At 53.6% G+C, this 25,627-nt stretch overlaps 1 protein-coding gene across 5 annotated transcripts; it reads right to left on the reverse strand.

Annotated features, from left to right (window-relative positions):
• Nucleotides 1–1,703: 1,703 nt before the first annotated feature.
• TIE1 (tyrosine kinase with immunoglobulin like and EGF like domains 1) lies at nucleotides 1,704–24,576 on the reverse strand. 5 transcript variants are annotated; one of them, XM_005543681.4, is made up of 23 exons: nucleotides 24,429–24,576; nucleotides 19,778–20,092; nucleotides 19,600–19,710; nucleotides 17,953–18,108; nucleotides 17,669–17,800; nucleotides 17,370–17,510; nucleotides 17,030–17,158; nucleotides 15,672–15,817; nucleotides 15,276–15,420; nucleotides 12,979–13,137; nucleotides 12,677–12,814; nucleotides 12,207–12,503; nucleotides 11,386–11,676; nucleotides 10,844–11,034; nucleotides 7,413–7,623; nucleotides 7,149–7,259; nucleotides 6,751–6,941; nucleotides 5,445–5,558; nucleotides 5,264–5,334; nucleotides 3,506–3,546; nucleotides 3,323–3,419; nucleotides 3,100–3,199; nucleotides 1,704–2,161 (listed from the first exon to the last, which is right to left on the reverse strand). In XM_005543681.4, the coding sequence occupies exons 1-23, from the start codon at nucleotides 24,484–24,486 to the stop codon at nucleotides 2,090–2,092; spliced, it is 3,417 nt and encodes a 1,138-aa protein (XP_005543738.1). In that variant the 5' UTR covers nucleotides 24,487–24,576; the 3' UTR covers nucleotides 1,704–2,089. The 5 variants fall into 5 exon arrangements, 3 of the variants coding, with proteins under 3 accessions (XP_005543738.1, XP_065380069.1, XP_073865944.1); XR_010579350.2 differs by lacking the exon at nucleotides 5,264–5,334; XM_065523997.1 differs by lacking the exon at nucleotides 17,669–17,800.
• Nucleotides 24,577–25,627: the final 1,051 nt, after the last annotated feature.

Here is a 25,627-nt window from a genome sequence, read left to right on the forward strand (position 1 = left end):
AGCCTTCATTCCCTTTTAATGGCCGAATAATATTCCACTGTATGGATATACCATATACCATTTATCCATTCATCAGATGATGAACATTTGAGTTGTTTCTACTTTTTGGCTATTATGAATAATATTGCTATAAACATCCGTGTACATATTTTTGTGTGTACATACATTCTCATTTCTCTTGGGCATATATGCCTAGGAGTGGAATTTCTGGGTCTTCTGAGAACTCTATGTGTAGAGTTTCCACATGTTTAAGGAACTGCCAGACTGGTTTCCAAAGAGGCTGCACAATTTTACATTCCCACCAACAGTGTATGATGGTTCCATTTTCTTCCTTGCCAACACTTGTTATGTTTTTCATTATAGCCACCTTAGTGTGTATGAAGTAGTATCTCACATTGGTTTTGATTTGCATTTCCTGATGACTCCTCATGTTGAACATCTTTTTCATGTGCTTATTGGCCATTTGTTTTTCTTTTTTGGAGAAAGGTCTATTCAGATCCTTTGTCCATTAAAAGATACTGGGTTATCTGCCACTTTACTATTGAGTTATAAGACTTCTTTATATTAATATATTCTAGATACAAGTCTCTTACAGGATATGTGACTTGCAAATGTTTTCTTCTATTCTGTGGTTTTCACTTTCCTGATAGTGTCCTTTGATGCACAAAAGTTTTCAATTTTGATGAATTCTAACTTATGTATTTTTGATTTTGTTACCTGTACCTTTGCTGTTACATCTAAAAATCCACTGCCAAATCTGAGGTAATTATGATTTACTTCTATGCTTTCTTTAAGGGCTTTATAATTTTGGTTCTAATATTTAGGTCTTTGACCCACTTTGAGTTAATTTTTGTATGTGGTGTTTGGGTAGGAGTCCAAATTCATTCTTTTGCATGTAGCTATCCAGTTGTCCCCGCACCATTTGTTGAAGACTATTCTTTCCCCGTTAAATGGCCTTGGCACCTCTGTTGAAAATCAGTTGACCACAGACACATGGGTTTAGTTCTGCACTCTCAATTCTGTTCCATTGATCTCATATGTTTGTATCTAAAAAAAGATACAAAAATTAGCCAGGCATGGTGGCGGGCACCTGTAGTCCCAGCTACTGGGGAGGCTGAGGCAAGAGAATAGAGTGAACCCGGGAGGCGAAGCTTGCAGTGAGCCGAGATCACGCCACTGCACTCCAGCCTGGGCCACAGAACGAGACTGTCTCAAAAAAAAAAAAAAAGTTTGCCAAAAACAATAATTTGTATACTTTAATGTTTGTTTCCCGTATAAGTCTGAAGATCCAGCGAGGTAGAGGCCATGTCTATATATTGTTTCTTTTTTCTTTTTTTCTTTTTTTTTTTTTTTGAGACAGTCTCGTTCTGTGGCCCAGGCTGGAGTGCAGTAGCGCTATCTCGGCTCAATGCAAGCTCCACCTCCTGGGTTCACGCCATTCTCCTGCCTCAGCCTCCCGAGTAGCTGGGACTACAGGTGCCCGCCACCTCGCCCAACTAATTTTTTGCATTTTTAGTAGAGATGGGGTTTCACCATATTAGCCAGGATGGTCTCCATCTTCTGACCTCGTGATCTGCCCGCCTCGGCCTCCCAAAGTGCTGGGATTACAGGCATGAGCCACCGTGCCCGGCCAATTTCTGTCTCTTGGGTTTAACTACACCCCTCACCCCAAGATTGACCAGCAGTAAAAGGCAGACATTGAATGGAGCTTATTAGAACATTTATTTTTTTCTGAATGACAGGCCGGGAGTGGGAGTAGCTGAACAGGGCATGTTAGTGGTATGAGTGCTGGCTTAAGCAGAGGAGCTGGAGTGGGGGTTTGTGTTGGGGAAGGAGTGGGATGGGAAGCACACCTGTGGGGCAGCTGAACTAGAAGGAAGGATGCCCAGGATAGCTATGAGACACCTACAAAGCATGAGGACCCAGTTCCCCTAAGCCCACCCCATCCCCAGATCCCTTTTTTTCTCCCTTAAGTTAAAAAAATTCATTGAGGCAGCTTAAGTCAGAGGCTGTAAGGGTCAGACTGGTCACAGGTTAGACAGCAGAGTTTGCTCTGGCCAGCAGAGCCAGGTTCTGGCTGGATGGCAGCTCAGGCCTCCTCAGCTGTGGCATCAATGCCCGCATAAGTGAAGTTCTCAAACAGCGACATGTTCACATAGGCCTAGGGGCAGAGCAAGCTTTAGTGGGGGCCAGGAATAGGGATGAATCTGGCCGCAAGCTCTTTGACTTCCATGTGGTTGGGGCATTTGAACTGACACTGATTTGTTCTGGAGACTCAAGATGGCCCCATGGCCAAGAGTGGCCTTTACCAGCCCAGGGCAGTGAAGGCATCAGGCCACAGCTGGGGCCTCAGGTGAGAGGCCCTCAATGCCACTGTTAGAGGACGGTTTTTACATGCACTCTTTCAGTGAATTCTTGGCTTATGCATTCATTCATTAAGTAACTTATCTGTTCAAAAGCCATTTTAGATGACTCACCCATTTATATGGTTATTTGATCATTCCCTCATTCTTAAGATAGTTAATCATTAATTTACTTGAAGAACTCTTCATATTTACTAATTTTGATATATTTTTCATTATATTTATTTGATAATTCACTTATTCACATGGTTAGTAGATTCAGTTATTGAATTACATGTTTATATGATTATTGTATCATCTATCCACTAATTCCATTCATTCATTCATTCATTCATACAGTTACTGTATCACTCATTTACCCATCCATCCATTTGGTTAGTGACCATTCATGCACTCTGCTCTGGCTCTGGCAGGTAGGGAGAGGTGTCCCAGATGAGAATGGGCTGATGGCCTCAGCAGAGGACAGGCAAGCAGTCTGGGACTTGGGACTCAAGGGAGGGATTTGCTGCTGGGGCTAAGCAGTGGCCTTGAAAGAGTTTTGGAAGGGCCTGGTGTCTAACCCAGTGAGGGCTGGAAAGGCAGGCTGCATCTTGGGGCCCAGCCTAGCTGTGGTGACAGCCCCCAGTGAGGGAGTTTGGGCAGGTAGTGTGGTTGGGACAGGGTCACGGCACCTCTGAGAGGGCACTCTGGAGCACTCTGTGAGCCCAACCCGCCACCTCAGCCCCAGTCTCCTCACCTTCCTGGCTTCCAGCATGCGGCCTAGCTGCAGCGCAATCTGGGCAAAGGGGGGTCGCTCATAGGGACGGTCCCGCCAGCACTGACGCATCAGCTCGTACCTGCGAGGGGGCATTGCTGAGATGAGGAGTCAGTCCAGCTGGGGTGATGGGGTCACAGGGATCAAAGTTGAGGTCACTCATCACAGAGATAGGGTCATGGAGCTCAAGGATGGGGTGACTCACACTTCATCGTCACAGTTTCGAGGCTGCTCCATGCGGTAGCCCTGGGGCAGCTTTTCGTAGAGCTCGGCACAGGTCATCCCACAGTAGGGTGTACCTCCTGCAGGAGGGGACAAAGTGCTCTTGGTCCAGGGCTCCACGTGGGGTAAGGTGGGGCACTCTGGGCAATGGGGGTTAGGAACTCACCAAGGCTCACTATCTCCCAGAGAAGGACCCCAAAGGACCAGCTGAAATAAGAAGGATGCACTTAGTTACCTTCTAGGCCCTGGCCCCTAGCAGTTTAGTTTCTACCTACCCAAGATGTGCAGTACCTCCCAGCCCCCCTGTATGTGTCTACTCTGTAAGTATCTGGCCTTGGCCAGCTGTTGTCTCTGCTCCAGTGAAGCTCCTTCATACTGCCCCCATCCCTGGGCTCAACACCATTAGAGCTAATTTTTTTTTTTCTTGAAACAGACCCTGTCATCCAGGCTGGAGTGCAGTGGCTTACTGCAGCCTCAACCTCCCAGGAACAAGTGGTCCTCCCGCCTCAGTCTCCCTTATAGCTGGCATGTGCCACCATGCTCAGCTAATGTTTTGTTTATTTATTTATTTATTTATTTATTTATTTATTTATGAGACAGAGTCTTGCTCTGTCGCCCAGGCTGGAATGCAGTGGCGAGATCTCAGCTCACTGCAAGCTCTGCCTCCCGGGTTCACACCATTCTCCTGCCTCAGCCTCCCCAGTAGCTGGGACTACAGGCGCCCGCCACCACGCCTGGCTAATTTCTTTTTGTATTTTTAGTAGAGACGGGGTTTCACTGTGTTAACCAGGATGGTCTCAATCTCCTGACTTCGTGATCCGCCCGCCTTGGCCTCCCAAAGTGCTGGGATTACAGATGTGAGCCACCACACCCGGCCATGTTTTGTATTTTTAGTAAAGACAGGGTCTTGCCATCTTGCCCAGGCTGGTCTCAAACTCTGGGTCTCCAGTGATTTGCCTGCCTGGCCTCCCATAGTGCTGGGATTACACACGTGGGCCACCACAGCCAGCCAAGCTAACATTTTCATTGAGCACTTACTGTAGTCCAGGCACTGGTCATTTAACAGATATGTTAATTCATTTAACCCTCACACCAACCCTATGATACAGGTTCTATTATTCTTGCCATTTTACAGATGAAGACACTGAGGCACTGAGAGGTTAGCTAGATTGCCCAAGGCCATACAGCTAGTTAGTGGCAGAGCAAATGTTCAAACCCAGGCAGTCTGGCTCCAAAGCTCTTGCTCTTGACTGCATCTCACTTTGTAACAGCCTCTGTGTAGTGTGCATCAGGCCTGAGACCAGGGGAGAGAGTTCAAGGAGGTGGAGGGAATCTAGGGAGTGTTGGGGCAGAAGCAGGAAGTAGGCATGTAGTGCTCAGAGGGGTGATCAGTGTGGTAAGCAGCGAGCCGTGCAGGCAAGGCCAAAGGGCTTGGGGCAAGGGGTAGGTTCAGACCAAGATGGACATCCCTGGAGAGACAGGAGGAGTGTGCCAAGAGGGCTGTCTGCAGGGGAGGGGCACAGAGAGGGAGTCTTGGGGGTCATGCTCTGGTAAGATCCTCAGGTGGGCATGACATTGCCCTTCAGGGAGGAAGATGAGAGCAATTCCTGAGTGGCCTCTCCATCTACCTCAGGAAGCATCCACCAGCATTCCCAAACCTCTCCAAGGCATCCCCCTGTCACTTACACAAACATAATCTGAAACTACCTTTACCCCAGTCCTATCCCTGAAACACCTTCTGAGACTCCTTCCAGCTAGCCCCACCTTGGGTGGGTACTTTATACCAAAGACACACCCGTGTCACACCTGGAACACAGCCCAGGTCATGCCTTAGACCACCCACGACATTTCTGAGATGTGTCTAGGTCAGGCCTGTGTGATTCTTGGGGCCAAGCCCTCCTGTGCCCTCCCATCCTACACTCACACATCACTCTTGGTGGTATAGACACTGTAGTTCAGGGACTCAATGGCCATCCAGCGCACGGGGAGACGCCCCTAGGAGAGAATGGGTTTAAGGGGCTGAGTGTGGAGGAAGGGCCTGTTTGAGGCCCCTGTGGGGCAGGGCCAGGCACAAGCCCTAAGGGTGAGGGTTGAATGAGACTCACCATCGTCTTCTTCACATAAACCTCCTCTCCTCGAGAAAGGCCGAAGTCTGCAATCTTGGAGGCCAGGTTCTCTCCGACCAGCACATTTCGGGCAGCCAGGTCCCTGTGGATGAACTGTAGGCAGGGTCAGAAGTCAGGAGAGACTGGGGATGAGGGAGCCCAGGCCAGTCAGGCCAGTAAGGAGTCAGTCTTTGTGGGTACCCTGGTTGCCTTCAGTACCCCATACTCTTTCTCCTCCCCGCCTGGCTGAAATCTCATCAGCTGACTCATGTCTGAGAAAGATCAGTGTTGGTTCTCACCCGCTCCTTCCTGGGCCATGGCCAAGTTCAGGCTGGATCCCTTTTCCTGAGACAGTGGTGGCCATACTGCACCTTCTCCTCTTTCCATGCTTCTCCCCCTCCCTCTTCCCATCCCCTGGGTTCCAGTTTCTCTCCCTTAGAGAAACTTTCTTCTCCCCAGCTTCCCCAGAGACCTCTCTCCACCAGCCCCTCCCTCTGCACTGGCCCTATCCCCTGCCCCTCTGCTTTCAAACATACTCAAAACTTTACTATCTTTAAAATGCTGGCCAGGTGCCGTGGCTCATGCCTGTAATCCCAGCACTTTGGGAGGCTGAGGCGGGTGGATCACTTGAGGTCGCGAGTTCAAGACCAGCCTGGCCAGCATGGTGAAACCCCGTCTCTACTAAAAATACGAAAATTAGCTGGCCGTGGTGGTGCATGCCTATAATCCCAGCTACTCAGGAGACTGAGGCAGGAGAATTGCTCGAACCTGGGAGGCAGAGGTTGTAGTGAGCCAAAATCTTGCCACTGCACTCCAGCCTGGGCAAAAAAATGAGACTCAGTCTCAAAAAAAAAAAAGAAAAAAAAAAAGAATAAAATGCTTTCCCTCAGTCTTACATTCCCCTGGACAGTCATCCCCCTGTCCTTTCATTCAGGCCTGAGCTGACTTGGGCTCGGATCTCTGCTCTTCCCTCTCTCCGGCAGATCGTACCAGGTCCATTGCCATTAGGCACCATCTGTGGGGTGACAGCTCACACGCAGATGCTGTCTCCAGCCTGGGCCTCTCTCCTGAGTTCCAGGCTAGCATCTAGACCTGCTCACTCAACACCTGCACCCTCCATACTGGAAGTCCCCACCTCCTCCAGACCTGCCCCTTGGCCCTGCCTCCTCGCTCTGCTTGCACCCACACACCCACTTGGGCCAGGAACCTCAATCCCCACATCCAATCAGGGCCAGCTGACTTCTTCCCCTGACATCGGCCCAGTGGCTTCCCCCTCTGGCCTCCACCCGCCCCCACTCACACACACCTGCTTCTCACTCAGGTACTGCATGCCATTGGCTGCATCACTGGCGAAACGCAGCAGCTGCCGGGAGCTGAGGGTAGAGGCTGTCCCATGCTCTCGAGCAAAAGCTGGGTCAGTTTCTAGGACCCGGCTTTTCCGCAGAAAATCTAGCAGGTTCCCGTAGGGGGCATATTCAATAGCGATATACAAGTAACCTGAGAGGCAAAGAGACAGACCGTGGTGATTTAGACACAGGGAACCTAGGGTGGGAGCAGGCACCCGATGGCAACAGACAGGGATGAGGGAGGATCAAGGGCGATGCACAGGTCGCCAGCAGCCCCTGGCAAGCTACTCATGTGGTGGAGGTGATGGCTGAGGATGGGGGTTTGGAAGAAGGGGTAGGTGATGAGCAGGGGGCTCACCTCGGTTCTTACAGGCCCCCAGGAGGTTAATGATGTTGGGGTGATGCCCCAATTTGCACAGAACTTCCAGTTCTCCCGCAAAGTCACGATGGTCATTTTCGGAGGCATACTCTGTAAAGAATCCTGTATTACTTTTGCCAGAAATAACTCTGGAGAAAGGGCTGGCAAGGGCTGGGGTCAATTGCTGGAGGAAGCCAGGTGGGGCCTGGGATTTGTGGGACAAAGGAGAGCATTGGGGCTGGGCCAGGGGTCGCCCCAGTGGACCTTTCAGCATCTTGATGGCTGCATTCATCTTCAGCCCATCCTTCTTGATCATGGCCCGGATGACCTGGCCGAAGTTCCCCTCCCCGATGAGGTCCTCAAAGGTGATGTCCTCCCACTCCAGCACTGGGTAGCTCAGGGGCTCAGGCTGCGGTTTTGGCCGCCGGGTCAGCGTCAAAGTCCCTGAGCTGAACTGCAGGATGGTCTCCTCGCCCTTCACAGGATGAGACAAGAGGGTAGACAGTCCACGCGAGAGTTAAAGGGGGCAGAAGGAGGCACAGATAGGCACACGAGGAGGTTTCAGTGTCAGACAAGTGGGCAGAGACCCAGACAGAGGGCACCCTGGTGGTCAGCCAGGGACGGACAGGCAGACAGAGGACATAACTGAGACAGAATCTTAGGTAACAGAGCCACAGGTAGGCTGCTGGGTGGGCAGATGTCCAAGGAGAGAAATGCAGAGGCTGCAGCGGGGGGATCAGGTGTGCAGGACTCCGGAAGGCAGAACCAGGGCTTGTGGGTAAAGTTGCTAGAAGCCACAATGTGGGTCAATGGAAGGAGGATATTTCTAACATTTAAAACAGAAAAGGATTGGAATGAGCTTCCTATGACTGCGCTAATCCCACAACCAGGTTTTTTTTTTTTTTGGTGGGGTCACCAGGGAAGCTCTGGAGAAGATTCCAGCCTTAGGGAGTAGGCCAGGGTATATTCCCGGAGCACCTACTACATGCTCGGCCCTGAGTTGCTGGGAGCCAGTGGAGGGGTTTTCTTCTCCACAGTAGCAGAGGCAGAGATTACCCTGTCCACACATTGGCTTCTCTCCATTGCTCTAAAACCAGGCCAGGACCTGCAAATAGCAAAACCATAACAAAGAGGAATGTCCAATTCCCTAATTGAGTAGGAGGAGGCCATCTGGGCAGGGCTGATGGCAGGAAAAGGAAATAAGTGAACAGGACCAAAGAAGCTGCCAATATGAGAACTGGAAGAAGGGTTAAGATAGACCTTCTGGTGGGGCTTCCTAAGTGCACTGAAGCCCAGCTTGATGGGCAAGGGCTGAGGACCTGGGGCACAGGGATTTGCATGAAGCACTGGTGCTGACGGCACATACCAAATGCACGTGATGTTCTTGGTGCATGCATGTAGAGGTCCATATACACACGCAGGCCTGAAGGTGCACAGGCATAGGGACACGTGCATCTGGGACACATGCATTTACACATGGGGCACTCACAGGGGATGCACGTGTGCACTCATACATGGGGCGCATGCATTTGTGCACACACATTTCCTATCCATATGCAGGCACATGTACCAGGGATATATCCTTTTGTTTGTTTTGAGACAGGGTCTCGGTCTGTTGCCTAGGCGAAAGTGCAGTGGCATGATGTCAGCTCATTGCAGCCTCAAGCTTTTAAGTGCAAGCAATCCTCCCACCTCAGCCTCCCGAGTAGGTGGGCCCACAGGTGCACACCTCCACGCCCATCTAATTTTCATATTTTCTTTTATTGTAGAGATGGGGTTTTGCCATGTTGCCCAGGCTAGGGGGATATATCTTGATATATACTATGACACCATGTCTGTTAAAGACTGCTTTCCCACCTCCTGCCGTCAACATCTGTACCCACTACCCTCCCCCACCACAGCAGTGAGGGCTTTCTGTGCACTGACCTCAGAGGAAGGGCCAACACAGCTTGGAACAAAGAAGCCAATTGAATCTCTGAATGGATTTTTTTGTTTTGGAAATGGAGTCTCACTCACTCTGTCGCCCAGGCTGGAGAGCAGTGGCATGATCTTGGCTCACTGCAACTTCTGCCATCCGGGTTCAAGCGATTCTCCTGCCTCAGCCTCCCTAGTAGCTGGGATTACAGGCACCTGCCACTGTGCCTGGCTAATTTTTGTTGTTTTAGTAGAGATGGGGTTTCACCAATTGGGCAGGCTGGTCTTGAACTCCTGACCTCGTGATCCACCCGCCTCAGCCTCCCAAAGTGCTGGGATTACAGGCATGAGCCACCACCTCCCGGTCTCTGAATGGATTTTTTAAAGGCATAGCAGGGACACTAGCTTTTCTATCACAAGGGTCAGCCCTTGAGAGAGAGAGGGTTTTCTTTCTTTTTTTATTTTTTATTTGAAATGCCAAAGCTTAGCTCTCAATATTAAGAGTCCAGGCCTGAAAGGCCAAGGACAGAGTTCGGATCCTAAGTGACAACTATGAGGAAGCCCTCAGAGGAGACAGGACCTGCGGATGGGTGGCTAGAAGGAAGAATGTGACAGGATGAAGGGATAGTGGGTCTGCTCCCACGCCCCACCTCTAAGCAGGGGCCTGAGGGATGGAAGGGTGTGGGCCACAGGAGGACAGAAAACTCAGGCAGGATTACAGGGAAGCCAGGAGGAGTGGAGGTTTGTGCTTTCTCTTTCAAGGAGCAATGGGTGAGGTTGCAGGCCAGCACAATTCTACAATGGTAGAAACAGTTGTCTAAGTGGGACAGTGGGTCTGAGGGCCATAGAATATGCCTCCCTCCATAAGGTATAAGGAAGCCCCTACAGTTCTTTAGTTCTTTCTCTTTTTCTTTTTTTATTTTTTTGAGACAGGGTCTTGCTCTATTGCCCAGTCTGGAGTGCAGTGGCAACATCTCAGCTCACTGCAACCTCCACCTCCTGGGTTCAAGAAATTCTCCTGCCTCAGCCTCCTGAGTAGCTGGGATTACAGGCGTGTGCCACCATGCCTGGCTAATTTTTGTATTTTTAGTAGAGACGGGTTTTCACCATGTTGGTCAGGCTGGTATCGAACTCCTGACTTCAGGCGATCTGCCCGCCTCAGCCTCCCAAAATGCTGGGATTACAGGCGCGAGCTGCTGCGCCCGGCCCCTTTCTTAAGTCTCCGAAAGGAGGCCCTGGGATTTGCAAGAATGGAGGTTAGGATGAGGAGGTCACAGCATGACTGGCCTACCGGCAGGTGACCACAGTAGAGCTAAGGACATCAGCCAAAGATGTGTGCAGACAGAGGCTGGCTCTCAAGTCCAGGAAGGCCTGCAAGGACAGAGGCCAGCATGAACCCCAAGTGTCCTTGCATTTGATCACCTTGCTATTTAGGCCTAGATAACCGCTAGGGAGAAGGAAAAGAGGGGAGAGGAAAATCTCCAATTGACGGAGCCCAAACCTGGAGTGTCCCTCATGAAATATGGTCATCACGGAATTCTTTTGAATTGGGAATATTAAATATTTCACCACTAATATAAATGGGCTCGTGAGCTGAGTTCAGTTTTAGAGAAATAAAGAAAATTATATTTTGTACCCTTTAACATTGTTGAGTGTAATCTTTTACCTGCTACACAAACACACGCACACACACACAAGGTGTACAAGGTCTTGTGTGTACTCAGGTAGAAACACATACACGGGCTGTGAGCATGCACCCGGGGGCGGGGCGGGTCACTGACCGAGCCTGACTGGTAGGTGAAGGTGCGTCTCCGATGCAGGCAGCTTCTGCGGATGCACACCAGGGTTAAAAGGGCTGCCAGGATGGTGAGGCAGGTGGCAGACACGGAGCCCACCACCGCCAGGATCAGCTGCTGATCCAGGCCCTCTTCTGCTGCCCGGCTCTCTTGGACTGGGCCCTCAGCCTGCAGCCCTGGATACAGTGAGAGGGGCAGATTGTGGGGACACCGGGGTCAGGGAACCCAGAGGCCACCATGGGGTTACACAGAGGGAGAGGTGACAGATCCCAGTGCCAGGACTGTCAGGAAATCACTTGGGCCACATGAAGGAAGGGATGAGGGGTGTCAGAGGGGTGACATGATTTTCCCAGCCCTAGGACAGTGGATCATGAGAAGGGAAGGCTGAGTCCCCCGGACTGGGGCTGAGTCTTTGTTGGGAGGGGCCTGGGATGCCCTAGTTCCACAGCAGGGGGTGATGTGGAGGGAGAGTACGCTGAGCTCTCCCCACTCAGAGCCCGGGGGTCCTGTGGGCCTTCCCCTCTCACCGTTGCCCAGGGTGGACTCTTCTACTGTGTTGCTCCAGTCCCCGAGCCCCTGAATGCCGGCCCGCACGCGGAAGAGGTAGCGCGTGCTGGCGTTGAGGCCACGGATGATGGTGCTTGTCTCCTCAGGCCTGTCCACGTCTATCCACAGTGGCTCTCCTGCACCCCCAGCCACCTGCACCTCCACAACGTACTTGGATATCGGCCCAGGCAGAGCCTCCGGGTGCTGCCATGTCAGCTGGATCTCGGAGTCTGAGAGAGCCTGGGCGTGGAGGTGTCGGGGGGCTGGAGGCCCTGAGGAGATGGGGGCGGGAAGGCAAGGCTCAGACGGGACTGGGCTATGTAGCTGTGGCGCTGGACACATCTGCTCTAGCTGTGCCCCCTGCTCTGTGGGTCCACGCACAGGAGCCACCCTGCCAACTTCCTCCTCCCCACCAGCCTGAATTCCTCTCCATTCCCCCAGGCCACCTTCACCCCCAAGCTTCTGCTTCTCCTTGTACTACTTGTATCCCAAGTCCTCTCCACATCCTCCCATGCCCCCTGCTCCCCAAGTCTCTTGCCCTCCCATGACCCTGGTTCTCGCCATGAACCCTGACCTCCCCATGCTCTCCCCACATGCTCCTGGTGATCTGTGTCCTCCTGGTATCCTGGATCTTCCCCAAGTCCCATGTCCCCGCTGGGGTCACGTCTGCCTAATACCCTAGCATGTCCCATGTCCTCTCCATGTCCATTAATCTATAGCCTCCTGTGTCTCCTAGGTCTCATGTGTCCCTGCGTCCCACGTCCTCCCCCAACCCCCAGCTATCCCTGCGCCCTGGGCATACCACTGGGGGGCAGAAGCACGTGTGCAGGGGGCGAGGCTGGGCCCAGGAGGGTGCAGTGGTAGAGCTGCACATCCAACTGGTAGTGAGTGCCAGGCGTAAGTCCCGTCAGGAGGGCAGTGCGGGCCTGGGGGGATGAGACGTTCTCCCGCCGCTCCTGCCCCCGTGTCCCGTCCCACAGGCGCAGCAGGAAACCGTCGCCCACCAGTGGCCCGGGCACCAAGGGCAAGGACCAGCTCACTCGCAGCCGGTCAGGGCCTTCCACATGCCAGCCCTCCAGCCACGGCTGCAACAAAGGCTCTGGGGCCAGAGGTCAGGGGTCAGAACTGTCCAGTAGGTACTTGGGGCTGGACAGGACAGTGATCCCCAGTGAACAAGGAAGAACAACCTCCAATGGAAAAGGCAGGGGTCCCTGGGGTGGACAGGACAGTAACTGCTGGGGGGACAGGAAGAGATGACTCTTGGCCTCTCACCAGGACAGTCTGTGGTCATGAGGGTGGGAGGCCCCCAGGCCCCCTCTCCTCCTTCCCCTGGCCGGCTCAGCTGCACACGAACACTGTATCCTGTCTTTGGCCTTAGGTTCATTAATGTCACGTTCTCACTGGGGTCCACTGGGGGTGGGGTGTACAGCACACATCATTCAGCCCCCACCTCTTCTAGAAGCTGCCATGCTCCCTTCAGCCCCCTCAAACCATTTGCCCTCCCTCTCCTGCTCACCGTATCCCTTCACTATTACCCAACACCCCTGTCCTGCCCCAGCTCTCTCCCTACTCACCCACAATGGTCGACCAGTCCATGGTACTGTCCTGGGGCCGGTAGTGCAGGCGGACGGAGGAGATGGGTCCATCACCAGAGAACGAGACCAGCGGGGAGACCACAAGCTGGCGGCTCTGCTTGGTCAGGAGCCGAGGTGCAGCCAGGGGCACGGGGGGCACTGCCAGGAGACTCAGGGTAAGGCATGGGCACACAGCCTATCCAGTCCACTTCTGTGTCTTATTTCAAGCTGGGGACCCTCTGGGCTTGAGGGACACCAAGTTCAACAGATGACCATAGTGGCCAGGGCCCAGGAAGGACAGAGTTCAGGCCCCTGGGTAGCTTGGGGCACAAGGATTCAGCAATAAAAGCATGAGGGTGTCCCAAAAGATAGTAGATGAGGAAGTGACATGGCCAGACATGGTTTGGGGGTGCACTCTTCCCATGCAGTGTGGGGGTAGACAGAAGGGGCTGAAACCCAGGGCAGGGAGACAACCTGGGCATCATCCTGCTCTCTGCCCCTGCTCTCATTCACCACTCTCTTAATTTAAAAAAATGGCACCGGCACTGAAGCACCTGCTCCCCACCACATGCTTCATAGTATGACCTCTAATTCTCACAGCCACCTTTCCGTCAGGGCTCATTAGCCTGCATTATGAAAACACTGAGACTCAGAGACACCGAATAACTTGCCTAAGGACACACAACTAGGAGGAGATACAGCCATGTGTTGAACTAGGTCTGTCTGCACAGGCCGCCTGGATCTATCCATTCTACTCCAAAACAGCCTTCGTGTCCCTGTCCCACTTCCTCACCCCATGATCGCTGTTGCTATTCTGGACTCAACTTTTTCTCTCCAGATGATTGCATTAGTGCTTTTAACAGGTTCCCTTGACTCTTACAAATGTTTATGAGACTGGCTTTTTGAGAGGAAAGGAAGGAAGGAAAGAGGGAGGGAGCAAGGGAGGAAAAGGATGCAGCGCTGTAAGCTGAGGGAGTGTCAGGCAGCAATAAGCATGTCAGGAGGCGGTGCTGATTTGGGGGGAGAAGAAGGTCCATTTTGGGTGCGGAGAAGCCCTTGGTGCCTTTGTCTCATGCAGGGGATTAGATGTCCAGGGAGTGGCTGGATATAAAATGGGCCTCTGAATCATACAGCAGCCACTTTCCACACTAACTTCAAAACCAGACTTCCAGAGAAGATGCCCCACTTCATGGAGGCCCCACCAAATGATCTGGAGTCAGAAGAGGGGTCCCAGCTGCAGATCATATGTGAGAGCTGCTAGAAAACAATAAAAATCTAGGGACTAGGTGACATTTTAAATAATAAGAACAATAATTATCAACATATATTGAGCATGCACCCTGTATTGGGCACTGTGCTAAATGCTTAAATGCATCATCTAATTTAATCTTCCTAACAACCCCATCAAGTGCTAACTATCCCCATTTCACAGAGAGAGAAACAAAGTAAGAGAGGTTAAGTACTTTGCTTAAGGTGATGGGGCAAGGAATTTGTGGAGAGAGGGTTCAAGCCCAGGTTGTCTGGCTCCTAAGCCTGGGCAGAGTGAGAAGAGAAAGGCGGAAGGTGGGGCATGATGGCAGAGAGGGATGCACAGTCACAGGATGGGGAGATGGCGAGGACCTGGGAGGCAGAGTGTGGCAATGAGAAAGCAGAAGGTGAGAGAGGGGGCTTACATGGGGTAACAGGAAGCAGGAGGAGAGGGACAGCAGGGTCACAGGGTGGCCGGGGTGCAAACGGTTAAGGCTTAGGGTGCTGGAGAAGCTGGAGAAGGTGAAGGGACTGGGAGTGGGGGGTGCTCTGGTCTGAGTAATCTTGGGCACTGGGAGGTCCCTCCTTATTTACCTGGCAGATTCCTAGGCATGCACCACTTCTAGGAAGCCAAGCTGGTCACCCTCTGAGCTCCACAGCCCCATGTGCTCCCCCTGGGCTAGCACTGAGTGTCTGTGGGGTGACTCAGAGATGGGAGGCAGCATCCCTGAGCAGAGTTAAAGGTACACTTGTGTGTGTGTGGTGGTTGGTGGGGGACAGCATGGCTGGGCAGGAGGAAGGGCAGGGCTGGAGAGTGTCCCCAGTTTCTGGGGCACAGGATGTCCTTTCCAGATGGGTCTAAGCTGTACTCCAGCCTTGACACTGCCCAGTCCGGACCTCTGGTTGACCACAACCCCTCTTTTTGCCTGGCGCTAGGCTATGACCTTAGATGTCCTTGTCCTTCCTGCTAGGACCTCCAGCCTGAGCAGCATCAGCTAGAGCCTACTGTGGTCACCGTCCATCCCCTGTGGACCTAGGACATCACTGACCTTTCACATTGACCTTGAAGCGCCGGCTGTCTTGGCCGCCAGATGTGGACACACGGCACTCCCAGAACCCACTGTCCGCAAGAACCAAGCGTGGCACCTCGAACTCAGCTGTGGTCTTATCTGGCTCCACAATGGCCTTGGTGGACTAAAAGAGATAGGGGAGGGGGACAGGTCACAGGGAATGAGCACCCCTGTGGCAGGCACGCAGGTGTCCATCTGGACTGATGGCAGGACAGAGGCCCAGTGGCAGCCCCTCACCAATCAGCCTGACCTCATCTGAGCAATGGTCAGGCCAATGGGTGGGCCCTATAGAAAGTTCTGAGGGACTAGGGGTCTAGGGATCAGCTGTGAAGCAGGCGGCTTGTGGTACTGGTGGGTTGGGTGACTGGGGCTGACCAGGAGCACAGTGCCATCTGGCTTGCGTAGCTCTATGCTGCCCCGCACTGGGAAGGGGTTCCCTGCAGCTGCACAGTTGATCCGGGGCATCGTCTCTAAGTTGAACTCCAGTTCTGAGGCCATGTTGAGGATTTGGGGGATCCGGTCTGGGGAGAGAGGACACTCATCCTGGAGCTTCCACAGGGGCAGACACATGACCACCAAAGCGCCCCTCATCCATGTTCTGTTTCTCAGTGGAAGCACTGCCATCTACCCAGTCCCTCCAGCAAAGGCCCGCATGACTCCTCCAGCGTCCCAGCCCCACATCCCATCAGCTGCAAAGTCTACTTCCTAACTACCTCCCCACTTCCTGATACCCTCTAATACCCGCCAGCAGGCCCCTCACCATCCTCCCAGCCAGCACACTAGCTCAGGCCTCATCATTTCTGGTCCCCAGGTACAGACTCCTCCAGGGTCTCCTACTCCCGCTCCCCGGCCAACAGCTACAGGTCCTTTCTCCAACACAGATCTGACCCCTTTGTTCCTCTTTAACAATTCCCTCTTGCCCCATCATATGAAGTACACTCTTTGGCCTTCATTCAAAGGCCCCACGATTTGGCCTTCATTCAAAGGCCCCACGATTTGACCTCTTTTGACCATTTCCCCAATCCCCCACTCCACTGTCCTGGAACCCAAGCCTGAGTCCCCAATCCCTGGGTCCCCCATTCCACTGTCCCGGAACCCAAGCCTGAGTCCCCAATCCCTGGGTCCCCTATTCCACTGTCCCGGAACCCAAGCCTGAGTCCCCAATCCCTGGGTCCCCCATTCCACTGTCCCGGAACCCAAGCCTGAGTCCCCAATCCCTGGGTCCCCTACTCCACTGTCCCGGCACCCAAGCCTGAGTCCCCCATCCCTGGGTCCCCTACTCCACTGTCCCGGCACCCAAGCCTGAGTCCCCCATCCCTGCGTCCCCTACTCCACTGTCCTGGCACCCAAACCTGAGTCCCCAATCCCTGGGTCTTTGCTCTTGTTCTTTCCTCAGCTATCTCTCTCTTGTCTTTCATATCCAATCTCAGATCACACCTGCTTCCAGACCCTTCCCTGACCTGCTGTCTGCCCAGGGGCATCCTCTGGGCTCCCACATTCTCTGGGTTGCTGCCCTTTCCAGTATGGCTGGTTGGCAGTGAGCTCCCTGCTGGACTGACTCCCTACCAGACTGACTCCCTGCCAGAGCTCCCTGCCCACTAGACTCTAAGCTCCCTGAGGGCAGGACTTGGACCCTTGCAGGGAAAGGAGGGACCAGTCTCTTCCACCAGGGAGAAGTGTTTGGTAAAGGCCGACTTATCTTGGGGGAGTCTCAAAGGTAATAGTGCTTATACCTGACTTCTCACAGTGCACTCCATGCCACCCAGAGGGGCAGACACAGCCACTGAACCGGTCACAAGTGCCACCATTCTGACATTGGCACTGGAGTCGGCAATCAGCCCCAAAATGACCAGGGGTACAGGCTGGGAATAGAGGAGGTATGATTAGAGGGGCATGGGACAGGGGGCAATTAGGGCACAGATGGGGCACAGGTTATACAACAGGCTGGGGGTAGAAGGACTGGTCAAGTGAGCAGGGGGGCTTGCTGTGTAAGTCAGAGGCAGAGTGAAGGGTCCGGGTCAAGCTTGTGGCCAGCTGTCTTGGTCAGGGACCATGAGGGTGGGTTAAGCATACCTTCCTGGCACTGGCTTCCTCTCCAGCCAGATCCACAAGAGCAGCCATAGGGGTCTGGGAGGCAGAAGGTGAGGCCCCGGCAGCCTGATATGCCTGGGCACTGCTCCTGGCAGCTCTGCCCGAAACGGCCCTCTCTACAGGCTAGAAAAAGAGTGTGTGGGGTGTATGGGCCTTTATGGGTCCCTGGGCCCAGGACCTGCCTGTTGCCCTCACCCCCCAAGCTCCACCCACATGGTTCTAGGGTCTCCTCCTAGTAAGGGATCCTCTCCTGCCTGGGTCCTAGCTCCCCTCCTCCTTACCCTGTTCACAGCGGGTGCCAGTGAAGCCAGGGGGGCATACACATTCACCGTCATGGTCATGGCAGACACCTCCATGTAGGCAGCCTGGGCACTCTTTGGTACAGCCTGGCCCCCAGCGCCCAGCCCCACAACCTGGAGGAACGTGTCTTCAGCAGCCGCCCCTCGCCCACCTGACCACTGCTGCTGAGGACTGGAGATCCAGGGGCTTCAGGGGACCCACAGGAAGTACCCACAGGGCTCTCAGCCTCCCACCCTACCCACAACCTCTGCCCTCTGCCTCTGACCCCGCACGATGAGCCGAAAGAAGGCGCTGCCCAGGGGGCTGGCTTCCAAGTAAGTGGCACTGTAGATGCCGCTTGATGGTGGCTGCACATCTGGGAGCTGCAGCAGGAACTGCCCATCCTGGGCTTCATGCCAGTCCAGAGTGTAGAAGTAGGATCCTGGGGGAGCATGAATGGGTCAGGGGCCTCAGCACTCCATGAGGGTTGTGTTACCTCTCTCTGTCCGCCTCTGCTCAGGTCACACCAGTGGGCCCCATGCACAATGATGAGACCTGGGGCTGGCACCACGAGAGCCGACGCCCATGCCACAAAGCTCAGAAGCGCCCTCTTCTTCATGCTCCATCAACCACCCAGTAAATCACCAAGTCCTGCTCAGTCCACCTCCTCCTCATCCCCTAACCCAGTTCACTTCTCCCCACACCCACTGCCACCGCCCTGGTCCTGGCCTCCAGGGCCTCGCAAGCAGGCTCCTCTGCCTCCAGTGTCACCCTTTCTTGTCCCTCCTCCACCCAGCAGCCAGCGTGATTTTTTACAACAGACTTCTCTTTAACTCCTCTGCTGAAACTCTCCTGGTTCTACAGTGACCTCAGGACAAAAATTCAGCTCCTTAGACATCATTTTCACCAATTTGGCCATGGCCAAGCCATCCAGCCCCATTCCTCTTCACACACTTCTTGACTCCTAACATTTCTGAATTCCTGAATGGATTGTTTATCTTCCAGAAACACCCTTGTGTTTCAGATCCCCCTGCTCTTCTCAGTCCCTCCTCCTGGAATGCCCTTCCTTCCCTTTCTGCCTTCTTTGTCTTCCCATTTTTCCTCTGAGCACAATTCAAGTGCCACTTACTCTGGGGTCTCTCCCGTGAGCCTCTCCCTTTTAGAAGAGTGCCCCAGTCCCTGCCCCACCCGTTTCTTGCCTCTTTGCTCAGGGCTGAACAGAGAGCCTAGAGACCCAGGTCTGCCTGTGCCTCTTCACATCTCCTGTCAATTCAGGGAGTCCAGAGCTCAGGAGGCAGCCCCCATGGCCAAAGGAAAGGGTCTTCCTCCCTCAGGAGCCCAGGGATTCAAGAGTCAGCCAAGGGGTTGTGAACCTGAGGACTGAGGCAGGAATCTTGGGGCCACATAGGAAAACAGCTTCCTGCTATGGGGTGGCCAAAGGGTCAGGCCTGGGACTGAGATCCCAGGGATCTACCCAGGCCTCAGCATCAGGCTGTCTTGGATATCAAGGATCTGGGCTGGACAGATCTTTGGGAGAGGCTAGCCTCTGCCCTGCCTGTGTTGGGCATGATGTTACCAGTTCTCTTCTTCCTCAGGGGGACTGCTGCTGTCCACCAGGTGGACTATGTGACAGCACCTGCTAACTCCCAGGGGAGAGTCAAAGATGAGGGTTTAACATCATGCTCATTTGGGGCTAAAAGGGAAGGGGCAGCTGACCACAGGCTCCTGGCCCTCTGTGTACAGTAGGAGGGCAGCTCAGAACTGCAGATAAGATAGGTGCAGGTGCATCCCATGGGACCTGGTCCACCACAGAGGAGGGGCCCTGGAGGTCGGGTGTGTTAGGGACCAAAGCTGAGGGTTCCATGGGCGATGAAAGTGTTGGGGCCTCAGAACGATGGGTCTACCTACCCCACCAGTTCAAATGCCCCCTCACCGTTGCTCTTCCAGATCACATCTGTCTGCTTCTCCTTGTGCACACGTGCAGAAAGTACAGCGGTGTCGCCTTTGTTCACAGTGTGTGTGACCTTGTCTGGAAGCAGGTGGGCTGTGGGATGGAAGGTAGGTCAGCGGCCTGGTTTCCCCCTTGCCATCCCCTTGCCTGCCAGACTCACCTCCAGGACTGTTGTGCACGTAGATGACGCGCGTGCGCCGTGTCCCGGAGCCGCCCACGCAGGAGAAGACGCCCACGAGGTCCGAGGGCTTTGAGAAGCCGTGAAGCGTGACCTGGTGCGAACCGTTGCGCGCCAGGCGCAGGGTCTGCCCGGGCGGAGTGCGCACGATGCGGTCGTCCTTCTCCAGCAGCAGGGGCGGGCCCCAGGCGTCGGAGCCCCTCCCCGCCCCGGCCTCCCCAGACACGCAGGTCAGGAAGAAGCGCTGGGGGTCCGTGAACCGCAGGTTGGCCAGTAGCGTCAGGTCCACCGCCGCGCCTGGGGCCAGGACACCAGTGACCCTATTGTAGTCCCAGCCAACCCTAGTGCCCTAGAAGCCCCAGCCCCAGTCCTCTAGTCTTACTGAACCACCGTCCACTTAGAAGAGGGTCTCCAACCTTCACCCCTCTTCCTTCTCCTGCCCGGTTCTTCGGACTCCACAGGCACCTCAGTTTATCAGGCATGCCCATCCCCCTCTGCTTTCCCCTTCCATGCGCACTGTCTTCTTCCCTCAAGTCTCTTCATTTTTTTTTTTTTTTTTTTGAGACGGAGTCTCCGTCTGTCGCCCAGGCTGGAGTGCAGTGGCCGGATCTCAGCTCACTGCAAGCTCCGCCTCCCGGGTTCACGCCATTCTCCTGCCTCAGCCTCCCGAGTAGCTGGGACTACAGGCGCCCGCCACCTCGCCCGGCTAGTTTTTTGTATTTTTTAGTAGAGACGGGGTTTCACCGTGTTAGCCAGGATGGTCTCGATCTTCTGACCTTGTGATCCGCCCGTCTCGGCCTCCCAAAGTGCTGGGATTACAGGCTTGAGCCACCGCGCCCGGCAAGTCTCTTCATTTTAAAAGAACGAAAAACCACGAATCCTCTGGCCGCGTCCCCTCCCTTCTCCTGCCAGATGGCTTCCCTTTTGCCCCAGCTTTCGGAAAGAATGATCTATGCTCCCTGTCTCCGTTTCCTCACTTTATTTTCTATCAGTCCTGTTTCCCCACTCGTCTCTAAAACAGCCCTGCAAAGGTCTCTGTGAGCCACTTCTCCCTGTCCCCACCACGAGAGTGCAGGCCAGGAGAGCCAGCCAGAACAGACGTGTCCCATGGGTCCCCCTCTCTGTCACTATGGAGATCTAGAAATGTCTGCTGGGCTGGGATTTGAGATGGGAGAGGCTGAGTCTTGCAGCCAGAAGGTTGTGGCGCAGAAATGGAGCTAGGGCTGGGTGCGGTGGCTCACGCCTGGAATCCCAGCACTCAAGGAGGCAGAGGCGGGAGGATCCGTTGAGCACAGGAGTTTGAGATCAGCCTGGGCAACATAGCAAGACCCCATTCTCCAGAAAAAGAAAAACAAAAAGAAATGGAGCTAAGCTTGGGGCAGGGCCCAGAGCCAGGGAGGGCAGCCCCAGGGCAGGCCTGGAGCCCAGCAGACTCAGACACGAGGTGGGTCTTGGTCTTTGCCTTCCAAAGAGCTTACACCCTACTTGGAGGAACAGGCATGGACATAGCTGCCAAATGTAGGGTGCTGTGCTTTTGAGCAGAGAAGGGGCCCCTGATCCAGCCTGGGGGAGCACAGGGAGATGAAGAGATGTTTCCTGGGAGGTAAAATTGGAGCAGGACACATTGGTGTGAGGACAATGGGGAGGGAGAGAAGTCAGGGGCAGGAGAGGGCATCCTAGACAGAGGGAACAGCCTGGGCAAAGGCCTGCAGTGGCAATATTATGGCAGGTGAAGACTCCAGGTTTGTGTGACTGGAGTACAATATGTGAGGCTGAGGCAGGAGAGACCAGGTGGAGTCAGAGTCCAGGTTGGATGGTGGAGAGCCTGCGAGCCTGCCTCAGCTCCAGGACCCAGCACCCCTCCACCAGCCCTTCCTTCTCTGTCTCTGCTAGCTGACTGTCAAGCAGTTAATTAGTTTAAATACCACCTAGCTTATCAGTGTTTGAAAGGCTACCATGAGCAAATGAAACTGGCATTTACTGACTGCCCAGCACATACCAAACCCCCATTTTCCACTGGATCCTCACAACCAGTGAAGTGGATATTCTTTCATTTATAAAGGAGGATCATGGTAATTATTCTACTGTCTTCTTTGAGCAAGCTCGCCCACTCCCCTGGTTTTAACCATCACCTCTGAGTCAATAACTCGGGAACCGTCTTTCAGCTTGGACCTGCATTTCCATCAGCTTTTCCCAAACCTGCTCCTCTCCAGTGCTCCCTGACTCACTGGTCAGCACCTGCCACCTGAGACACAAACTATGGAGTCATCTCTACTCCCATTGTCATGAGAATGAATGTTTATTGGCTGCCAGTTATGCACCAGGCACTTTACTGATGTTGTCTCATTTTACCATCCCAGCTATCCTGGGAGGTGGATGTTATTATTCCTGTTTTATAGCCAGGAAAGGGAGGCTCAGAGAAGTTAAGTAACTTGCCCAAGGTCATACAATTAGTAAGCGGCAGGGCCAGGTTGTCTGATTCTAAAGTCCACACCTCTGAGCACTGTGCTGGCTGCCCCATCAGTCACAGAAGTCTGCACATTGTTTTCTGAACGCTTCTTCTTCATCCCACACCCCCAGCCTGCCTTTGTTCAGCCCTCCTTACTCACCTGGACCATCCCAACAGCCACAGCCCCTCCTTCTGCAACTCATCCTCCACAGTGATCTAACACCAAATCTGACCTTGTGACTTTCTTGCCTATGACCTCCCACGGCTCCCCGTTGCCCTTAGGATAATGTCCATGCTCCTGAGCCCCCCATGCTGCTCCCACACTGTCCCTCCTGTTGTGTTCCTAACAGGCGCCTTCTCTCCTATGCACCTCCATGCCTATGAGACTTGCATTTTTTATGTTCTGGCTGCCTGGAATGAAGACCACCCCTCTTAGTGAAATCTTCCCTGACTCCCTTTTTGTCTCCTACCCGAGGCAGTGTAAGCTGACTCCTCCTCAGTGCTCCTCTAGAGCTCCTGTGTCTGTCCCTGGTTAGCCCTCTCCCCCTGTCCTGTGTTCTGCACTAGACCATGAACCACTCAAAGGCAGCCTCTGTGTGCTAATCCTCTGACCAGCAGACTGAAGGAATCAGTTGCCACTTATTCAGAAATCCTTAGCAAGCGCAGGGCACTATGCCAACTGCTCTGCATCATTTTCTCATTTAAACCCCATAACAACCATAGGACGCTGGCATCATTTAATCTCATTGTACAGACTTGGGGGTTGCCAGCCTCTCAACTAATGGCCCAGCACTTAACACAACTCCTGGAATATTGTTGGTGCACAATAAATGTTTGTCCAGTGAATAATTGAATGAATCCAACACAATGATCCTAGGAACACCCCCTGAAAATGGCCCCCCACAGATCCTCAGATCCAACACAGTCAGCAGCTACTCCTCACTCCTCCCCTGATCCCAGGTTGCAGTGATTTCTGGCACTTGCCTGGGTTTTCCTGGCCTTGATCTCACCTTCTAGTGGATCAAAATGATGGCAGTGATGATAGGGTTTGTTTTCCAAAGTTTTTTTATTGTGGTGAAATACATATAACATACATTTTACTATCTTTGTTTTTTTGGATGAGTCTCACTCTGTCGCCCAGGCTGGAGTGCAGTGGCGCCATCTCGGCTCACTGCAACCTCTGCCTCCCAGATTCAAGCGATTCTCCTCCCTCAGCCTCCTGAGTAGCTGGGATTACAGGTGCCTGCCACCATGCCCAGTTAATTTTTGTATTTTTAGTAGAGATGGGGTTTCACCATGTTTGCCAGGCTGGTCTCAATCTCCTGACCCTGTGATCCGCCCGTTCGGCCTCCCAAAGTGCTGGGATTACAGGCATGAGCCACCACTCCTGGCAAATTTTACCATCTTAACCATCTGTAAGCAGCATATAACCCAATGTGATTAAATACATTCCTAATGTTGTCCCACCATCACCACCATCCATCCTTTTTTTTTTTTTTTGAAAAAGAAAAAAAGTTTAAACAAAATGGAGATGGGGTTTCACTATGTTGACCAGTCTGGTCTTGAACTCCTGGCCTCAAGTGATCCTCCCATCTCGGCCACCTGAAGTGCTGGGATTACAGGTATGAGCCACCGTACCCGGCCCCATCTTTTTTTTTTTTTTTTTTTTTTTTTTTTTTTTTTTTTGAGACTGAGTCTGGCTCTGTCGCCCAGGCTGGAGTGCAGTGGCCGGATCTCAGCTCACTGCAAGCTCCACCTCCCGGGTTTACGCCATTCTCCTGCCTCAGCCTCCCGAGTAGCTGGGACCACAGGCGCCCGCCACTTCGCCCGGCTAGTTTTTTTGTATTTTTTAGTAGAGACGGGGTTTCACCGTGTTAGCCAGGATGGTCTCGATCTCCTGACCTCGTGATCCGCCCGTCTCGGCCTCCCAAAGTGCTGGGATTACAGGCTTGAGCCACCGCGCCCGGCCGGCCCCATCTTTATAACTCTTTTAATCTTGTAAAACCGAGTAAAAATCTTGTAAAAAACTCTGTACCCTTTAGACAAAACTCCCCATTTCTTCCTCCCTGCCGCCCATGGCAACCACCATCCTACTTTCTGTCTCTACAATAAAATAGGGTTTCTCGGGTGGAAATCAGGGCCTCGGGGCCTAGAAATGGGGTGAGGGACTCAGGGGAGACTTACCCACATAAGAAGCCAAGAAGAGGATGGAGAGCAAGAAAGGAGGCACCCGCCAGACCATACTCCAGAGGCCGACCCAGGCCAGCCAGGATGAGCTGGGCCTGGGGTCAGATGCTGTGGGCCTTACTGCTCGGCCTGTGCTGGTCGGTGTGGGTCGGTGCTGGGGAGGAAGAGGAAATGAGATGGCTTGGGTGGGAGGGGTGGCAGGGGAGGGGGTGGAGGACTTATTCTGCCTTTGAGCCTCTAGGCCCCCAGTCTGGCCCCCACAAGGCTGGGGATGGGTGTGGCCTGGAAGGAGTCACTTGAGGTGGGGGGAAGGTTATGGTAAGGGCAGACCTGGGGACAGTTGGACTGATTTTTCCCAACCCCTGCCTCCCTCCAATCCTGTCTTGCTGGCACAAAGGAGGCAGGAGGCAGGAAAGGGAGGAAGCCAGTGGCTTCCGCCTATTGAGGAAGGGGGTGGGGTAGGGGACAGTGTTCTGGGGTCTCCCCTCCCCCCAGCGCAAACACACAATACGGCCCACATGAGTCCTCATGTATGTGCCCCGGGACACAGGTGGTTACCTGGGTTTCCTAGAGAGCAGTTCATACAGGAAACACAAAGGACCTTTGTGGGCCTGAGAACACGTACACTCAAAAGAACACAGGGCTCAGGCAACACAGAGCCTTGGAGTCTACCTTGTGTACCTCTCCCATTTTACAAATGGGAAAACTGAGGCTCGCTGTGCTCGAGGGCACCCTGAGGCTGTGGCAGGGCTGGGACTTGAACTTCTGACTTAGTCCTTGCTTTCTTGGTGCCAGTCGCTCCACAAGGGCACACATTAAGCAGACCCAGGGGAACACACAGGGAGTGTCAGTTGCCTAGATAGTCCTCAGCTTAAGCTGCTAATGAAAGCTTCAGCTTATTGTCTGCCAGGTGTCATTCATTTTGCAGCAAACCCATGTCTATCCCTGGGCACTGGGGCAGCAGAAGTCTGCCCCGGGAGGTGCACTCACTCTTGACGGCTGACAACAACCTGGGGGCAGTCCCCCTGCCTTGGCAAAGTCTCTAAAGGCCTGTGGATCTTGCCTCTGCTTCCCTCCCAGACTCACCTCTCCCTGCCCTGGCACCCGTTGCTCCACCTCTTGCCACCACTGGCAGTTCCCAGAACAGAACAAGACCTGTAGGTACAGCATGCCCACGAAGAGGCCCTTCCAGGGAG

This window comes from Macaca fascicularis, chromosome 1 (assembly GCF_037993035.2).
Source record: "Macaca fascicularis isolate 582-1 chromosome 1, T2T-MFA8v1.1".
In the NCBI taxonomy this organism is placed as follows: Eukaryota; Metazoa; Chordata; class Mammalia; order Primates; family Cercopithecidae; genus Macaca; species Macaca fascicularis.